Source organism: Mobula birostris, chromosome 18 (genome assembly GCF_030028105.1).
Source record: "Mobula birostris isolate sMobBir1 chromosome 18, sMobBir1.hap1, whole genome shotgun sequence".
NCBI classification, from domain to species: Eukaryota; Metazoa; Chordata; class Chondrichthyes; order Myliobatiformes; family Myliobatidae; genus Mobula; species Mobula birostris.
Window position 1 is genome coordinate 42,000,477 of NC_092387.1, and position 14,762 is coordinate 42,015,238.

At 43.7% G+C, this 14,762-nt stretch overlaps 1 protein-coding gene across 1 annotated transcript in view; it reads left to right on the top strand.

The window, feature by feature from the left end:
* Positions 1 to 710: 710 nt before the first annotated feature.
* The window catches only part of LOC140211882 (glutamate receptor ionotropic, delta-1-like), a 993,352-nt gene continuing 979,300 nt past the window's right edge, over positions 711 to 14,762 (top strand). Inside the window, exons 1-2 of the mRNA XM_072282070.1 lie at positions 711 to 792; positions 12,007 to 12,162. Of these exons, the coding sequence (XP_072138171.1) occupies positions 711 to 792; positions 12,007 to 12,162 (238 nt within the window). The remainder of the gene's footprint in view (positions 793 to 12,006; positions 12,163 to 14,762) is intronic.

Genomic DNA, 14,762 nt, shown 5'->3' on the forward strand with positions numbered 1-14,762 from the left:
CAGCGATTCACAAACAGCTTCTTCCCCTCTGCCATCCGATTCCTAAATAGACATTGAACTCTCGGACACTACCTCACTTTTTTAAAATATACAGTATTTCTGATTTTTGCAAATTTTTTAATCTATTCAATATATGTATATTGTAATTTATTTATTTATTATTATTATGTTTTTTTTCTTCTATATTATGTATTGCATTGAACTGCTGCTGCTAAGTTAACAAATTTCATGTCACATGTTGGTGATAATAAACCTGATTCTGATTCTGATTCATGAGATGTGAAGATTACCCAGAAAGAGAGTGAAATGTTTTTTTTGGTGTAAGAACACTTCTGTGAACCAAAAGGCCAAGTATTTTAATTCTAAACACAGAATAGTGTGGTAATGTTGCAGCTCTATAAAACTCTGGCTACTTGGGAGTTTCGGGTTCAGTTCTGGTCACCTCATTGCAGGAAGAATGTGGATGTTTTAAGGAGGATTCAGAGGAGATTTACCATGATGTTGCCTAGATCTGAGAGCATGTCTTTTCAGGATAGGTTCAGAAAGCTAGGAGCCAAGGAGGATGAGAGATGGAAGTGTATTAGATGATCCTAGACATCTGCTGGCAGGACCAAGTCACGAACCAGGAAGTCATTGATGGAGCAGAGACCACCAGCATCAAGGCCCTGACCCTGAAAGCCCAGCTTTGATGTACAGGTCTTGTCATACGCATGGCGGACTCAGAGTCCCCAGCCAGCTACTGTATGGCGACCTACCTTGGGGCAAAAGGAATCAAGGCGGGCTTCGCAAGAGGTTGAAAGATTGTGTGAAAGCTAATGTCACGTATGCCGGACTTACTCCAAAGCAGCTGGCACAGTGTGCGTAAGGCAGGACTGGATGGTGTACCTTGACAGGACACGCCCACGACATCTTTGAGGAGAGGTGTCCTGCAGACCAGCTGGGCGGCTTGAGAGTGATGGAAAGCAGCAGCAGCAGCAGCTCCTCCAGTTGACTCAGGCCAGTTCCTCTACCGTCACGGTGAGCCAGTTTGCTGCACGAGACCTGGACTCCACAGCCACCTTCGATCCATAACTGACGAGCTGCAGAAGGCCAACCATCATCATGAACACAATGGGCAACCATCACAAAATGATAAAAGACGTAGCTGGGGTAAACACCAGAGACCTTTTCTCAGGGTGGAAACTGCTAATATGAGAGGACATAGTTTTAAGGTGATTGGAGGAAAGTATAGGAGAGGGAATGGCAGAGGTTGGGTTTTTACATAAAATGTGATGGCAGGTTTAAAAGATTCTTAGATAGGATCAAAGCAAAATGGAGGGCTACGTGGCAAGAAATGGCTAGATTGTTCTTGGAGTAGGTTAAAAGGTTGGCACAACACAATGGTCCGAAAGGGCTGAGTTCTATGCTCTATGTTTTAAAATACAATTAACATTCGGTCTCAGAGGGTGCAGTCCAAATGCCAATTGCAAAGTAAGTTTCACTTTCTGAAGTGCAGGTAACCAAACTGAAACTCTTCAAGTCTGCTGGTAAATTCTCTAACCCGAGAGTTGACGCCTGGAGGAGAGGACGCTCCCACCATTCCAACAAACCTCGGCTGACTTGCATAGTAGGAAACTTCAGCTGGAACATTGGGAATAACTCCCCGTTTAAAAAAAAAGAATCTAGTGCTTTCCCAGCATATATGATGAATAAACTCTTCTCGATACAGGTATCGATTATAATCGACGTTTTGATAGCAGGATGGCAGAACTTGTCATAGAAACTTTGGTTATAACTCCCCATTAAGTTCAGAGGGTGAGGTGAGGAACCTGACATACGGGTAGATAGACAGCTGGAGGGGTCTCTCACCTGATGTCTAACAGACAACTCTATCCCCCTTGATATCTCGTAACCTGTAAAGAAAGTAAATACGTCACTGCCAGTCCCTAGGTGGAGATGCTCTTGCTTCAGGTCTTTGGATTGATAGTCCTGTAATTAACTACTTCTCATTATCCTCACGGTAGTGCAGAATCTGCTTTTATTCTTTCTGTCTTATCCCTTGCTTTGACCTCCACTACCCTCCCCACTCCCCAAGCCCTCCGCTGGCCTCTCTCTACCAATGGAGATGAAGCCTGAAAATAGACATTCAGAACTCCTCTTCTTCTGTGGTTACCTGGATATCAGGTATAAAAAGCCATATCTCTTTCTATTAAAGTGTTGTTTCATACACAGTGGAGAGAAAATGTGTGCAGAGAAAGGATTACACTTTATTTTAATTGAACAAAAATCCTGAGAAAACGTTATGAAGCTTATTTTATAAATATAACACTTCACTGGCTGTCTAACAGTATCAGAAGAAATTCTAGCTTGAGCAGGTAAATGGTTCTCATGAGGGTAGCCAAAAACACAAAAAAACGATCCTATTGCTGGATGAGACAATCTATCATCAAGCGAGAGAGTAGAAGATATGGAAATTATATTTCATTTTTCATCTAACTCATCCTATACCTGCCCTGAGATTATTTAATGCACCAATACCGAGAAGGGTCTCAGCCCGAAGCGTTGACTGTACTCTTTTCCACAGGTGTTACCTGGCCTGCTGAGTTCCTCCAGCATTTTGTCTGTGTTGCTTGGATTTCCAGCATCTGCAGGTTTTCTCTTGTTTGCGATTGGAATACTGAGAAGAGTTTATTTGCTGATAATGAAAAAATAAAATGTTGAAAATACTCAGCAGGCCAGACAGCATAGGTGGGGACAGAAACAGTTAACATTTTGGCCAAAGACACTTCATCAGAACAGGGATGGAAACAAATGAAGCTTGTTAACCCTCAGGTAGGGTAATGGAGGTGAATGTCTCTGACAGAATAAAACTGAGATGACCATGAAATGAAAAGGAAACAAAGGCATCTAGTCAATAAGTTAGAGAGTAGAAATATAGATGAAGGAATCTAGACCAAAGAATGTAGAGGCTGTAGAATGCAGAGGAGAAAGACGTGCCTGGCAGGTCAGAGCTTAACCATTACCTGACCCATCCTGTACCTACCCTGAAAGTGTTTGGTGGGACAGAGCAAATGGAACTTTTCTCTTTTCAGGCTATTTTTGCCCTGAAAGTGTTTGATGGACCAAAGCAGAGGGAGATTTGCTGGGCATTTAATCCATGATATACCTGACTTTGGAGTAATTAATCAGACTGCGGAAAAAGAGTATTTCTTTTAGATTACTCTCACTTTACAAGCACACTTAATGATGTCACTTGTTGGTAGAAAATTCACAATGAAGACAAGGTGAATATTTCAAAAAGGGACAACTAAAGAGTTAAGTATGTAGATGGAATTTAATGAAATAATTAGTAAATTATCTCCATACATTACTTAGATAAATGAATAATAAAATAATGGGACAAAATCCGATTTAATGACAAAGTGGCCCTGATACAGCTTTAATTGGTTTTACAGAGCTGAGTTGTACTGTGAAAAAAAATGAATATGAATCCTCCCACATGTCTCTAGAATCCCACAATATGCTTGGTACCTCGGTGAATAAATATTATTTCCTGATAGCTGGCCCTGGCAGGTTCTGTATCCAACAGCGGAATTAAGATGTTTAACTCACTAAAGAAGTGTGTTGTGTAGTTGAAGAAAACTAATTGTATTCTGTTGCTGTGCCTCAAGAAATGTGAATGCTGTGTATTTATGTAGCCCTCTTCATCACATCGCAAAGCACTTCACAAAAATGATTGTTGCAACCATTTAAGAAAATGACGTGATCATATATATACAGGGACGAAGGCTAGTGCGTCTGCTTCTGCTGAGTTTGCTTAAAGAGAACACAGTCAGGACTTGCCACCTCTTTATTCAATGAGATTGAACCATTCTGCGTGGCACGTGGAAAAGGCATTTAGAGCAATTTCTGCTTCTCTGCTGGAGTATTTACTGAAGTGTTCATCATTTATTTGACAGCCGGAGTTGGGGTTGAACCGGTAACTTTTAAGACGAGCAGTGAGGCGTTAACAATTCAACACTTTAATTTTTACCTCTGCTGTGAGCTAACTGAAGTAATGACTTTTTCTGCTGTCTAACTAGATCTCAATCGTTTATTCCACCGGAAGGAAGCTTGATGATATTGCCCTTTAATGAATGTTTTAGGATTTCCCTGCATACACACTCAAGGGCTGCTTTATTAGGTATTTCCTGTATATAATAAAGTGGTTCTTGTATGTTTGTGGTCTTTTGCCGCTGTAGCACATCCACTCAAGGTTTGTTGTGTTGTTGATTCAGAGATGCTCTTCTGCACACCATTGTTAAAATGCATGGTTATTTGAGTTGCTGTCACCTTCCTGTCAGCTTGAACCAGTCTGGCCATTCTCCTCTGACGTCTTTCATCAACAAGGCATTTTCACATACAGAACCGCCGCTCACTGGATGTTTTGTTTTGTTTCTTGCACCATTCTCTGAAAACTCTAGAGACTGTTGTGTGTGAAAATCCCAGGAAATCAGTAGTTTCTGAGGACGTGAACAATCTTGTCTGGCATCAACAATCATTCCATGGTCAAAGTCACTTAGATCACATTTCTTCCCCACTCCGATATTTGGTCTGAACAACAACTGAACCCATTGACCATGTCTGCATGCTTTTATGCATTAAGTTGCTGCCACCTGATTGGCTGATCAGATATCTGCATTTATGAGCAGGTGTACAGGTGTAGCTAATAAAATGGCCACTGAATGTACCACGTAGTTGTAACGTCATATGTCCCCACACTTCTGAAACAACATTAATTACATCACTTGAAAATCCAGGGGGACTATATCATAACACATAATCACAGTAAGATGTAGCTTCAACTAGTTTTATTCGGTGAATGCCTAAAAAGAATATTCATGGCAGTTAATTTTGCTTTCTAGTTGAACATGTATTGCAGAAGAATTATATTGCCTCACTGTGCAACGAATGCAAAGGCATGGTGCCTGAGGCAGGGTACTGTTCTTCTTAAGCTGCCTAGGTTTACTTGTGCCAGAAATGTATCTTTAGAGAGGTCTGGCTGGATCTGTGGTTATAAATGTCCTTAGGGATCAGTGTTTGGATTTATCTTTTTATTGTATCTTCTTTATAAATCTTTGAGAATCTCTATCCAAAATCCAGGGAGGTCCACAAATACGTTCACATAGATTTACATTGCAGCTGGAGGGTTGAAGAGCAGTGGCTGTAGTTGGGTTCCTATTAACAGCTGACTGGGCTGTCTGTGTGTTTTTGTAGAGCTCTCCTATACAAGCATCTGCAGAGCTGTGACTTGAAAGATCAGACATCTTGGGGAATGTGAACTGTGAGACCCATCCATGACAGCATTGTGATTTATATTAACAGTCACTAACATGAAGAGTTATTTTTTTTTCTCCACAGATACTCGCTGACCTGTTGGGTGTTTCTGGTATCCTCTGCTTTTATTTCATGTTTCAAACACATTCAGTCTTTCAAGCAGCGAACAATCTGCTGGAGGAAATCAGCAGGCCTATCAGCATCTGTTGGAGGAAAGAAACCATCAACATTTCAGGCCAAAACCATGCATCAGGGTTTCATCCTAATTCTCAGTTTCGACCTTCAATGTTGACAATTCCTTTCTTCCCACAGCTGTTGCTTGACCTGCTGATTTCTTCCACCTGATTATTTGTTGCTCCAGGTTCAAGCTATTTGCAGTCTCCCGTGTTTTTATATGCAGTATTCACTTTGGGGACTCACAACCTTGTTAGAGTCTAGAGGACTTCACTAAATAGTTTGTAAACCAGGCGTAGCATTACATTAGCTTAACATTCCATTCAACATCAGATCTACATGGAGTTTCACTGTGGTTTTCTCAGAATTATATTCAACTCCCGATTGCTGCTTGTTGAATAAAGTTTTATGTAAGTTTATTATCAAAGAATGTATATGTCATCATATGCTACCTGGAGATTCATTTTCCTGCAGTGAACTGATTCTCTTCTCTAAACTGATTTAATTGAAATGTCATACAAGGAAAACCAGAGCAAAGGGTCCAAAGGCAGGGATAAACTAGGAAGGGATGGAAAATTAGATAAATACCGTACGTTAATTCCCTGGTTCCTGGACCAAGTGGAGAAGTGGTTGAAGGTCTGTGGGTGATTCCTGGTTTCTCTCCCAACAGTTGTTCCATCTCTGTGATGATTTGAGCAAGTAGGTGAGATAATCACAGTTGGGCCAAATTCTCTCCCTTCCAGCAGAGGTTGTTGGATATGTTTAGGAGCAGACACTTTGATTTCCATTTTTCTGAAAAGACCCACAATTTTTACAGGGAAGAACATAACTGGAGCACAAAAAGAACAAAGTCCATTGTATTGTAAGTTGATTAAAGTGGTCATGGTGTTGCTATACTGAAGCAGTGATTAGGGTAGTGGCAGTTGGCCCAAGAACCTAATGTTTGAGGGGGAAGCAGCAGTCCTTGAACCTGGTGCTGTGAGACTTCAGGCTTCAGTACCCCCTGCCCAGATCAAGTCAAGTCAAGTTTATTGTCATTTAACAATATACATGTGTATAACATATATAACCATATAATGTAGAAAGAAAGAGACATTTCTTTGAACCAGGGTGTAAATCACATTATTACATATAACACATGATTCACATAGCACATGATAACTTATGAAGGTAAGGATAAAATCTATAGATGAATCACACATAAATAACAAAGTAAAGTGTATCAGTATTAAATATTTTAAGGTACGGATCAGATTAACCAGTGACACTTCGAATACAATGTGACAGGGAGTTCAGAAGCCTTATGGCCTGGGGGAAGAAACTGTTTCTCATCCTGACTTTTCTTGTTTTTATGCATCATAGTGTCCTGCCTGATGGTAGAAAGTCAAAGAGGGTGCTGAACGGATGGGTGGGATCCTTGATAATACTAAGGGCCCTGCACACGCAGTGCTCAGAAAGTCCTGATAAATGATGATAGCAGCAAGATGGCATGGCCCAGAAAGTGGGGATCTTTGGCTAAACAGGCTGAGGACCTGGCAAAAGGGAACCATTGTCTATGTATCTGCTGGACTACCAGCATTAAAGACATAAGAAACAGTAGATGCTGAAATCTGGAGAAATAAAAATCAAACTGCTAGAGGAAATCAGTGGATGAAGAAGCTCCTGAGGAGACTGAGTGAGGGCCAGCACCAGATCTCTCCTTTCTGTCTTCTGAACCTCTAGAACAATCAAAGGTTTCTGCTCCACTCCATGAGTCCCCTTGATCAAAGTTCAAAAAGTTCAAAGTAAAATTTATTACCAGAGTACATACTGTATATGCCACCACATACAACCCTGAAATTCTTTTTCCTGTGGGCATACTCAACAGATCTATAGAATAGTAACTCTAACCAGGATCAATAAAAGGGGAAGAGCACTACAGACAGAGCAAATGCAAATATAAATAAATAGCAATAAACAAGGAGAGCATGAAATAACAAGCTAAAGAGTCCTTAAAATGAGATCATTGGTTGTGGGATCATCTCAATAGATGAGTAATTATCCTCTATTGCTCAAGAGCCTGATGGTTGAGAGCCAGTAACTGCTCTTGAACGTGGAGGTGTGAGTCCTGAGGCACTTCTGCCTTCTACCTGATGGCAGCAGTGAGAGAAGAGCACGGCCTGAGTGGTGAGGATCTTTGACGATGGATGTTGCTTTCCTGGCGATTCATGCAGATGTGCTCAATGATTGGGAGGGCTTTGTCCCTGACCTACCTGGCCGAATCCACTCCCTTTTGTCGGATTTTCCGTGCAAAGGCATTGGTGTTTCCATACCAGGTAGATTTGCAGACAGTCAATACACTTTCCACCACACATCTATGGAAGTTTCTCAAGATTTTTGAATTATCCGGTCCACTCTGGTACAGAAGCAGCCACTGGCGAAATGAAAGTCACTGTAGCCGGAAAACTCGGCATTCAACCTGTTCGCCTGCTTTTTTTCCCGGATTTTCTGATTCCTAAATTAATTAACAGCTGAGTGGTTATGAACCATTCTCCCCGACGGTTCATAGTTCTCTGTGCTCTCTCCTAATATAGCATCCACGTGCTGTGTAGCATCAAAAGATAGCGGCCTTCTGCCTCTCCAATGTCCACGCACCCTGTGCAATGTTGGGTCCCATTAGTTTGTGAGGATAAACCTCCCCTTCTCGTATGATCCGCCGCATATGTTTCAATATTTCTCAATCATTTTCAGCCCCTCTTTGCCCCTCTCCAACTCGCTCCTTTCTTAAAGTTTTCCCCCCCCCGATTTCTTTTCTGCGTAATCCATTGGCCGTAGTCGGGACGGACGGCCTCACCCGAAGGTCCCTCTTAGGAACATTGGAACGCCGCTCCGACTCCTGGGCCCCGTTTAAGTTTACCCTGTTCACTCCTCTTAAATTTTCTCCTTTATGTAAGCATAAAAACGATTGGCTTTTGAGAGCACCGGACTTTTTTGCAGGGTAGGCTCTCAATTAACCCACGAGAGACCTCACTCTCTCAGTCTATCCCCAACACACACCAGGAATTTGACATTATTAATACTTAAGTCCCAATGTTCCGACGGCAGTGAAGTATTCGGAAGACAATGTCCGATTCACAATAGACTTTCAAACCCGCAATCAATCAGCTGGCAGACGTCTGAACCTTCTATTTACAAACATTTTTACCAGCATGAAACAAATCCAACTGCCCGGTTTTTTTGTCTCTAGATTATGGCTCGCACCTTCAGTTCTGCCGGAAACCCTCCTGTCCCGGCGCGATGAGCGCTGGATCCCACACATCTTCCACTGTCAGAAACAAACCTTAAAATCCTGCGATCCTGCTCATTTGTGGTATTGGTATCAATCTCTCTTTCTCTTTCTCTGTCTCTCCCTCTCTCTCTCTCTCTCTCACACACACACACACATGTACCAGAGAATACACGCTGTCTTCTCCGACATGCTCTCTGTCTTGCACACACACACACACACACAACACAAACACGCCCCAAGCTCTCCGTGTTACATGGAGACAGCATATTCAGTGTGAAACTAATCAATTACAAGGATCAGGGCTGGTGGCGGCTGTTACACGGTCACATCCGCCCATCAATCTATTCCTCAGACATTCCCCCCTCCCCGTAAATCAAACTTACAGCCCCCCCACAGCAGCTGTTTCACATCCTTCCCGGCTCGTCACAGATTAATTGGGGTCACGGGACAAAAGGCACCCCCACCCCCTCCCAAAGTCCCGGCGCCCATTCGTCCCGTCACCTTTAACACTTCAAGCCCCAAATCTCCTCCCGCAAAGCCTTGAGGTTTTCTCCCGGAGAAACCTTGCAAGGTCCTAGATCGGAAACCACCCCCCCTCCCATGGAGAACGGTTGAACCCTCCCAGCAACTCCCTTCGCCCCCTTGTTTCCTGATTTCTCTCTCTCTCTCTCTCTCTCTCTTTCTCTCCCTGCTAGTGCACGGCGCGCTCCTTTTTAATCAGACTCCATCTCTCCGCGCAGTTCCATGTAGACACACAGACAGACAGACATATACATACGCATACTTACAGACATACATAGACACACACACACACACACACACACACACACACACACACACACACACACACTGCAATCACGTGGCGCAGAGACACCTCCGCAATTTGGATGTTATGTCCGGGAGCTGGTGGCGAGAAGCGCCCGCTCCGCGCACTTTGCCTTTTCTCCTTGCCCCCCTCTCGCCCAGCCTGCGTTTCCCCCCCGATTATTAATGATCGCGGCCGTATATAGTGTGTATGTGTGTGTGCGCGCTTCCCTGCGGTGGGGGTTGTATTAGGATCTGCCCCGAACCGACTGATGCGCCAAGGAAAAAATGGAAGTTCTACCCCTGTGCCTCTTAGCCGCCTTGTCGTGGATTTTTGGCAGCGATTTAGTGCGAGCAGATTCCATCATCCACATCGGTAAGAAGCCGGCGACCGACAAGCAGTGCCTGTATTGTGAATGGGTTGATGGGTTGGAGAATGTCGAGGGTTAGGGGAGGTGGGGGACTGTTTGAGGAGGGTGGTTGGGAAGGCAACCGAAGTTGGGGCGGCTGCCTTCTCCCCTTCTATCTCCAACCAGACTCGGAGGGAGCAGGAAAGGTGTGGGATTCCGTTTGGACCGACACCGGGGTGAGCAGTGAGCCGCAGCTCAGTGTTGGAATGTAGAACCGTGTTCTGCCCATCTCTCTCCCTCCCAATCCCAAACCTCCAAACTCCACAGCACCAAAACCCCCGCGACCCAAGACTCACAACCGAACAAACTTTCTACCCCGAGCCCCTCTCTGTGCCTTGAGATTCGTGTCTAACTGACCCGCCGCATTGGACAGCGACAGCTTTTCCTTACAACCATTACATAAAAGTTTAAGGAGATCTCCCCTGCCTTTATTTTCACTCCGATCTGTTTCCACTACCTTTTCTCATTCCCAGCTTTCATGTCCCAATCTTCATTCCCTCGTCCCAATCGTTCGAACTGAACTAGATGATCCCAAACGGATAACACCCTCGCCCTGAATACCTCTGCTCCCGACACAGAGCGAGCTCCCTCCTCCTATCCCCGCCACCCTGTGAGGGACTGGGGCCTCTCTCCTTGGTTCATAATTGAAATGAAAGAGTGAATCCACGACGGGCTGGACCGGAGCTCGGTTCAACGACCTGTAGCCTTCCACTTGGCAGTTTCATTTTGTCGATTTAAGGAACGCCAATTGCAATGGCAAGGATGAGGGGCACAATAGATCCGACAAAGAATGGGGCGAAGGGGAATGGGGGGCGGTCAGGGTGCGCTCCCCAGAGTCGGCAGTGCTGCAGTTGCTCCCCAGGCTCTGCTGTGCATCAGGGTGTACGGACACCTGTACACCATGAGGCAGCTGGGCTTCGGACGCTGCGATCCGTCCCGCTTATCCCATTTTATGCAGCTGTAGCTGGCCATAAAGCGGCCTAAGCGGTTTAACGCGAAGAGAGTAGCAATCGAATTGCTATCATTTGGCGTCGTGAGAGTTTCTTAACTGTTTACAGTGATAGCTCGTGTACACACACACACACACACACACACACACACACGGAGTCAGATTCAGGAAGGGTATACATTGTTAGCAACATGATGCGCTTGTAGCTAAAGACACCAAGATTTGATGCGTCCAAACAAACATTGCAGACACAGGGACCTCCCGTACTGGGATCCAGCCCGCCTTTCAATTCCAGTCCACGGGCAGAGAATGAAGATTCTCAAATTACACACAAACAGAGAATCCTAACCTTAGCTTCAATCAACTTTTGCTATGGTGCTGATATTTTTTCTAGTCCAGAGTCAGAAGTAAAGTGTCTTTGTTTTTACATCTTTCGTATGAACCTAGTCTGTATGGGGCCCTGGAATGTTGTAGAGGTCTGCGCAGGATTTTGATACTTGTGTTGCAGAACTCTGTTACACAGGTCTGGACTGTACAGGATGTCTATGAACAATCATACACTTTACAGGATACATGGAGCTGTCCTATCCGAGTTTGACTATAACCAATCACTGTGGACAGTAATTATTTTTATTTTAACGAGAACTTAATCAGTCAGGCAACAAATTTACTCGTTTATTAATTACTTTATCGCGCATTAGTGACATTTTTCCAAGACGACAATTATTCCTTGGGTTACTCCGCTGCATGAAGCTCCTGGGAGCGGGCCTTTAATGTAACCTCATAGACCAGTAAATGATACCTTTTCAACAATAGTGTACCTATGGGACCAATGCATTCCGAAAGACTTGTTTTCGTGTTTATCAAGAGACACATTAACCAGTTGTTGCGTTATTGTTGGTCTTTAATTATTGTAATGCCTTTTGTTTGAAATTTCTGAATGAGGGAATGAATGGGGACTGGCCGTCGGACCTTTATTACCAGCCCCGGTGGACAGTTCCCTAGTGCTGAAATGATTCTTAGGAACAGTAGGAAAGACAGTTTAGGTAAACTTAGGAAATGATTGTAGTCAGACATCTTCTTAGCATGTTCGTTTCCCCTGACAGGTGCAATTTTTGAAGAGAGTGCTGCGAAGGATGACGAGGTTTTTCAGCTGGCCGTCTCCGACCTCAGTCTCAATGACGACATTTTACAAAGCGAGAAAATAACCTATTCCATCAAATTCGTCGAGGCGAACAATCCCTTTCAGACAGTGCAGGAAGGTAGGTGCATTAGATAATAATGCAATCAAATCCTTCCCAATAACATGTTCGGCCTCCGAAGCAGAGCCAAAAACCCAACTCTGAATTTCTCAAATGTTTACTCCGCTCTCATTGCATCATCGACGGAAACCAATCTGATAATATCCCCAAACAAACAACCGAATGGTGCGTGGGGGAAATCTCTACTCGGCGGCCCCAACCGGTGGTGGGCGCTGTTCGCTAAGGAATGAAGGAGTACTGTCACAGTTTTCCATTGATTGATGGTGGGGTAGGGGTGATGGTGGGACACGCTTATATGTCCTTAGCTATTTCCAGTAATGACACAGTCTCCCGATTTGGCTCCCGGGGCTTCCTGCGGGAAAACTCCCCCGGAGATAGCTGCTAAGCAGCAAGTACCGAGTGTGAGGTTTCACTCAGTAATCACGGGGTCCAAAATGCATCTGACGCTTTCAGTTGCAAATCCGTTCACGGGCGGATGGATTATTGCGCAATTCAGACCCTGTTTGCTTCCGCTGGTTTTGTAGGAGAGAGATTGCTGCATTGCATTCAAACTAATAATCCCGAAGAAAGGATTAAAAAAAAACACATCTGCACGGGTTTAATATAACTGTGCAGTATCCAGCTTTGCAGCTCCCTGCTCAGAGGCGAGCCACTGGAAAACCCGAGGGAGCATCTGGCAGAGGTTTCAATATTTGGATCTTCCCTACTTCCCCCTTCCCTGTTTGTGAGGGATAGAATACAGCACGGGCTCAGTGCTGTTCCCGAGGGTACTGAGCCACGGGCATTAACAGGATCTGCATCCCTACGCGTAACATATGATAGATCTTAAGCAATGGATTATTGTTACGTAACTCAATACGGGTATTATCCACTGTACAGTTATGTGCTGCGAGGGCAGTTACCTTTGGTACGAGTTAAGTATTGCAGTGTGAGGGAATACTGCAACTTCATTATGCCAAGCACATTTGTTCGTCCTGTTGTTGCACCGAAAGAGCAGTCCTATCAGAATTTGAGTTCGCAGAACCTACATTGCGTACTTCTGCTACACAATAAAAAAAAGTGGTATAAAAGTGGTTTGGGGTGTTTGCGAGCTCACATTAGACGGAGACGAATATTTTTCATGAGTTTTATAGTAGTTGTTCTTGAGAGCTAACAGGCAAGAATGGCCATATCGTCTGTTCTTCGTTTTGGCCGAAGGAATCCAACCAAGTTTAGATGTTGCAATTACAATCTTTGAAAAGTTGTTTCATTTAATATTTCTGGAAGGAGTTCAGTTGGCCCATCTGCCACTTCATTCATAAGAACCTACAACTGTAACATCTATCTCTAGCTGTTTTGCCTCCAATAATCTTCCCGGAATCCAATGCAGCATCAAGGCCATTTTGTGCTGAAATGATCCGTGACATCAGTGCTGGACTTTGATTTTACCTGATTGCCCCTTGATCTTATTATGTTAATCTTTAACATTAAGTTATATTCCAATTGCACCCTTAACACTATTGACAATCAGTTTTGAATTGTTCAATGTTCATGTCGGATTGAGTCAGAAATGGCAATAGAACTCTATGACAAGAAAGTACCTCCACAGCATTCATTGGGAAGTCTGCATTTCATTGCCATACTTCCGTCCAAATGTCAATTTCATTGATAGTTCTCCTACCAATGAGCTTATTGACCTCTGCTGTGCCGTTAGTTTCCTAGAATACATTTGCTCTGATCTATACCTTACTATTTTAGTCTTGCAAGAACTTCAGTTGTACACATATTTACAAGATACTTTTGGAAAATTTATGATATCTTTTTTTTGTGACAGATTTATAGTGTCCTCCATGTGTCAGATCAATAATTTGGAACAACAGAGAATATTGATGATGTTGATTTGAAGATAACTTTTATTTATTAACAAACAATAATACACACCATTAGTGTTTAGTGGAAAATGTCAGATCTAGAATCACTTTATTTAAGACTTAGATCCAGACTTTCTGTCTTGGCCAAGATGGTTTCTTGCAAAGATTTTGACACTCTTGCAGATATGAGAGTATTATATCATGAAACCTCGCTTTCGTACTTGCTGCCTGTTATGCCACTGGTGCTTAGGGCAACAATGAATGTCCTCTATCTCTGTCCTTGGCCATCATCTCTATTGTGCCCCAGGTGTGGTTCAGGGTCCTCATTTCTGCCTGTATTTTATGGCACCAAGTTGTCTTTGGTCTTCCACATTTCCTCCAACTTTCAAGGGTCCAATGAAGTGCCATCTTGATGGTGGAATTGCCCTTTCTTCTCATCACATGCCCAATCCATCTCCAACATTTCCTCATGATGATTGTGGCCATGCCCCATTGATGACTCTGAATGAGTAGGGCATAGTTGGATATCTTTCTTGGCCAGAAGATAAGGAGAATCTTCCGAGGCTCATGGTGTGGGATGATGACAGCTTGACAAGGTTGCTCTTAGTCATGCACCAGCATTCTGACTCATACAAGAGTGCAGACAGAACACTGTTCTGGTACAGCGTCACCTTGGTGTGGACACTGTATTTGGTTGGTCTCCATATGTTCCTCGTGGATCTGAAGACATTTCGAGCTTTTAGGGATAAT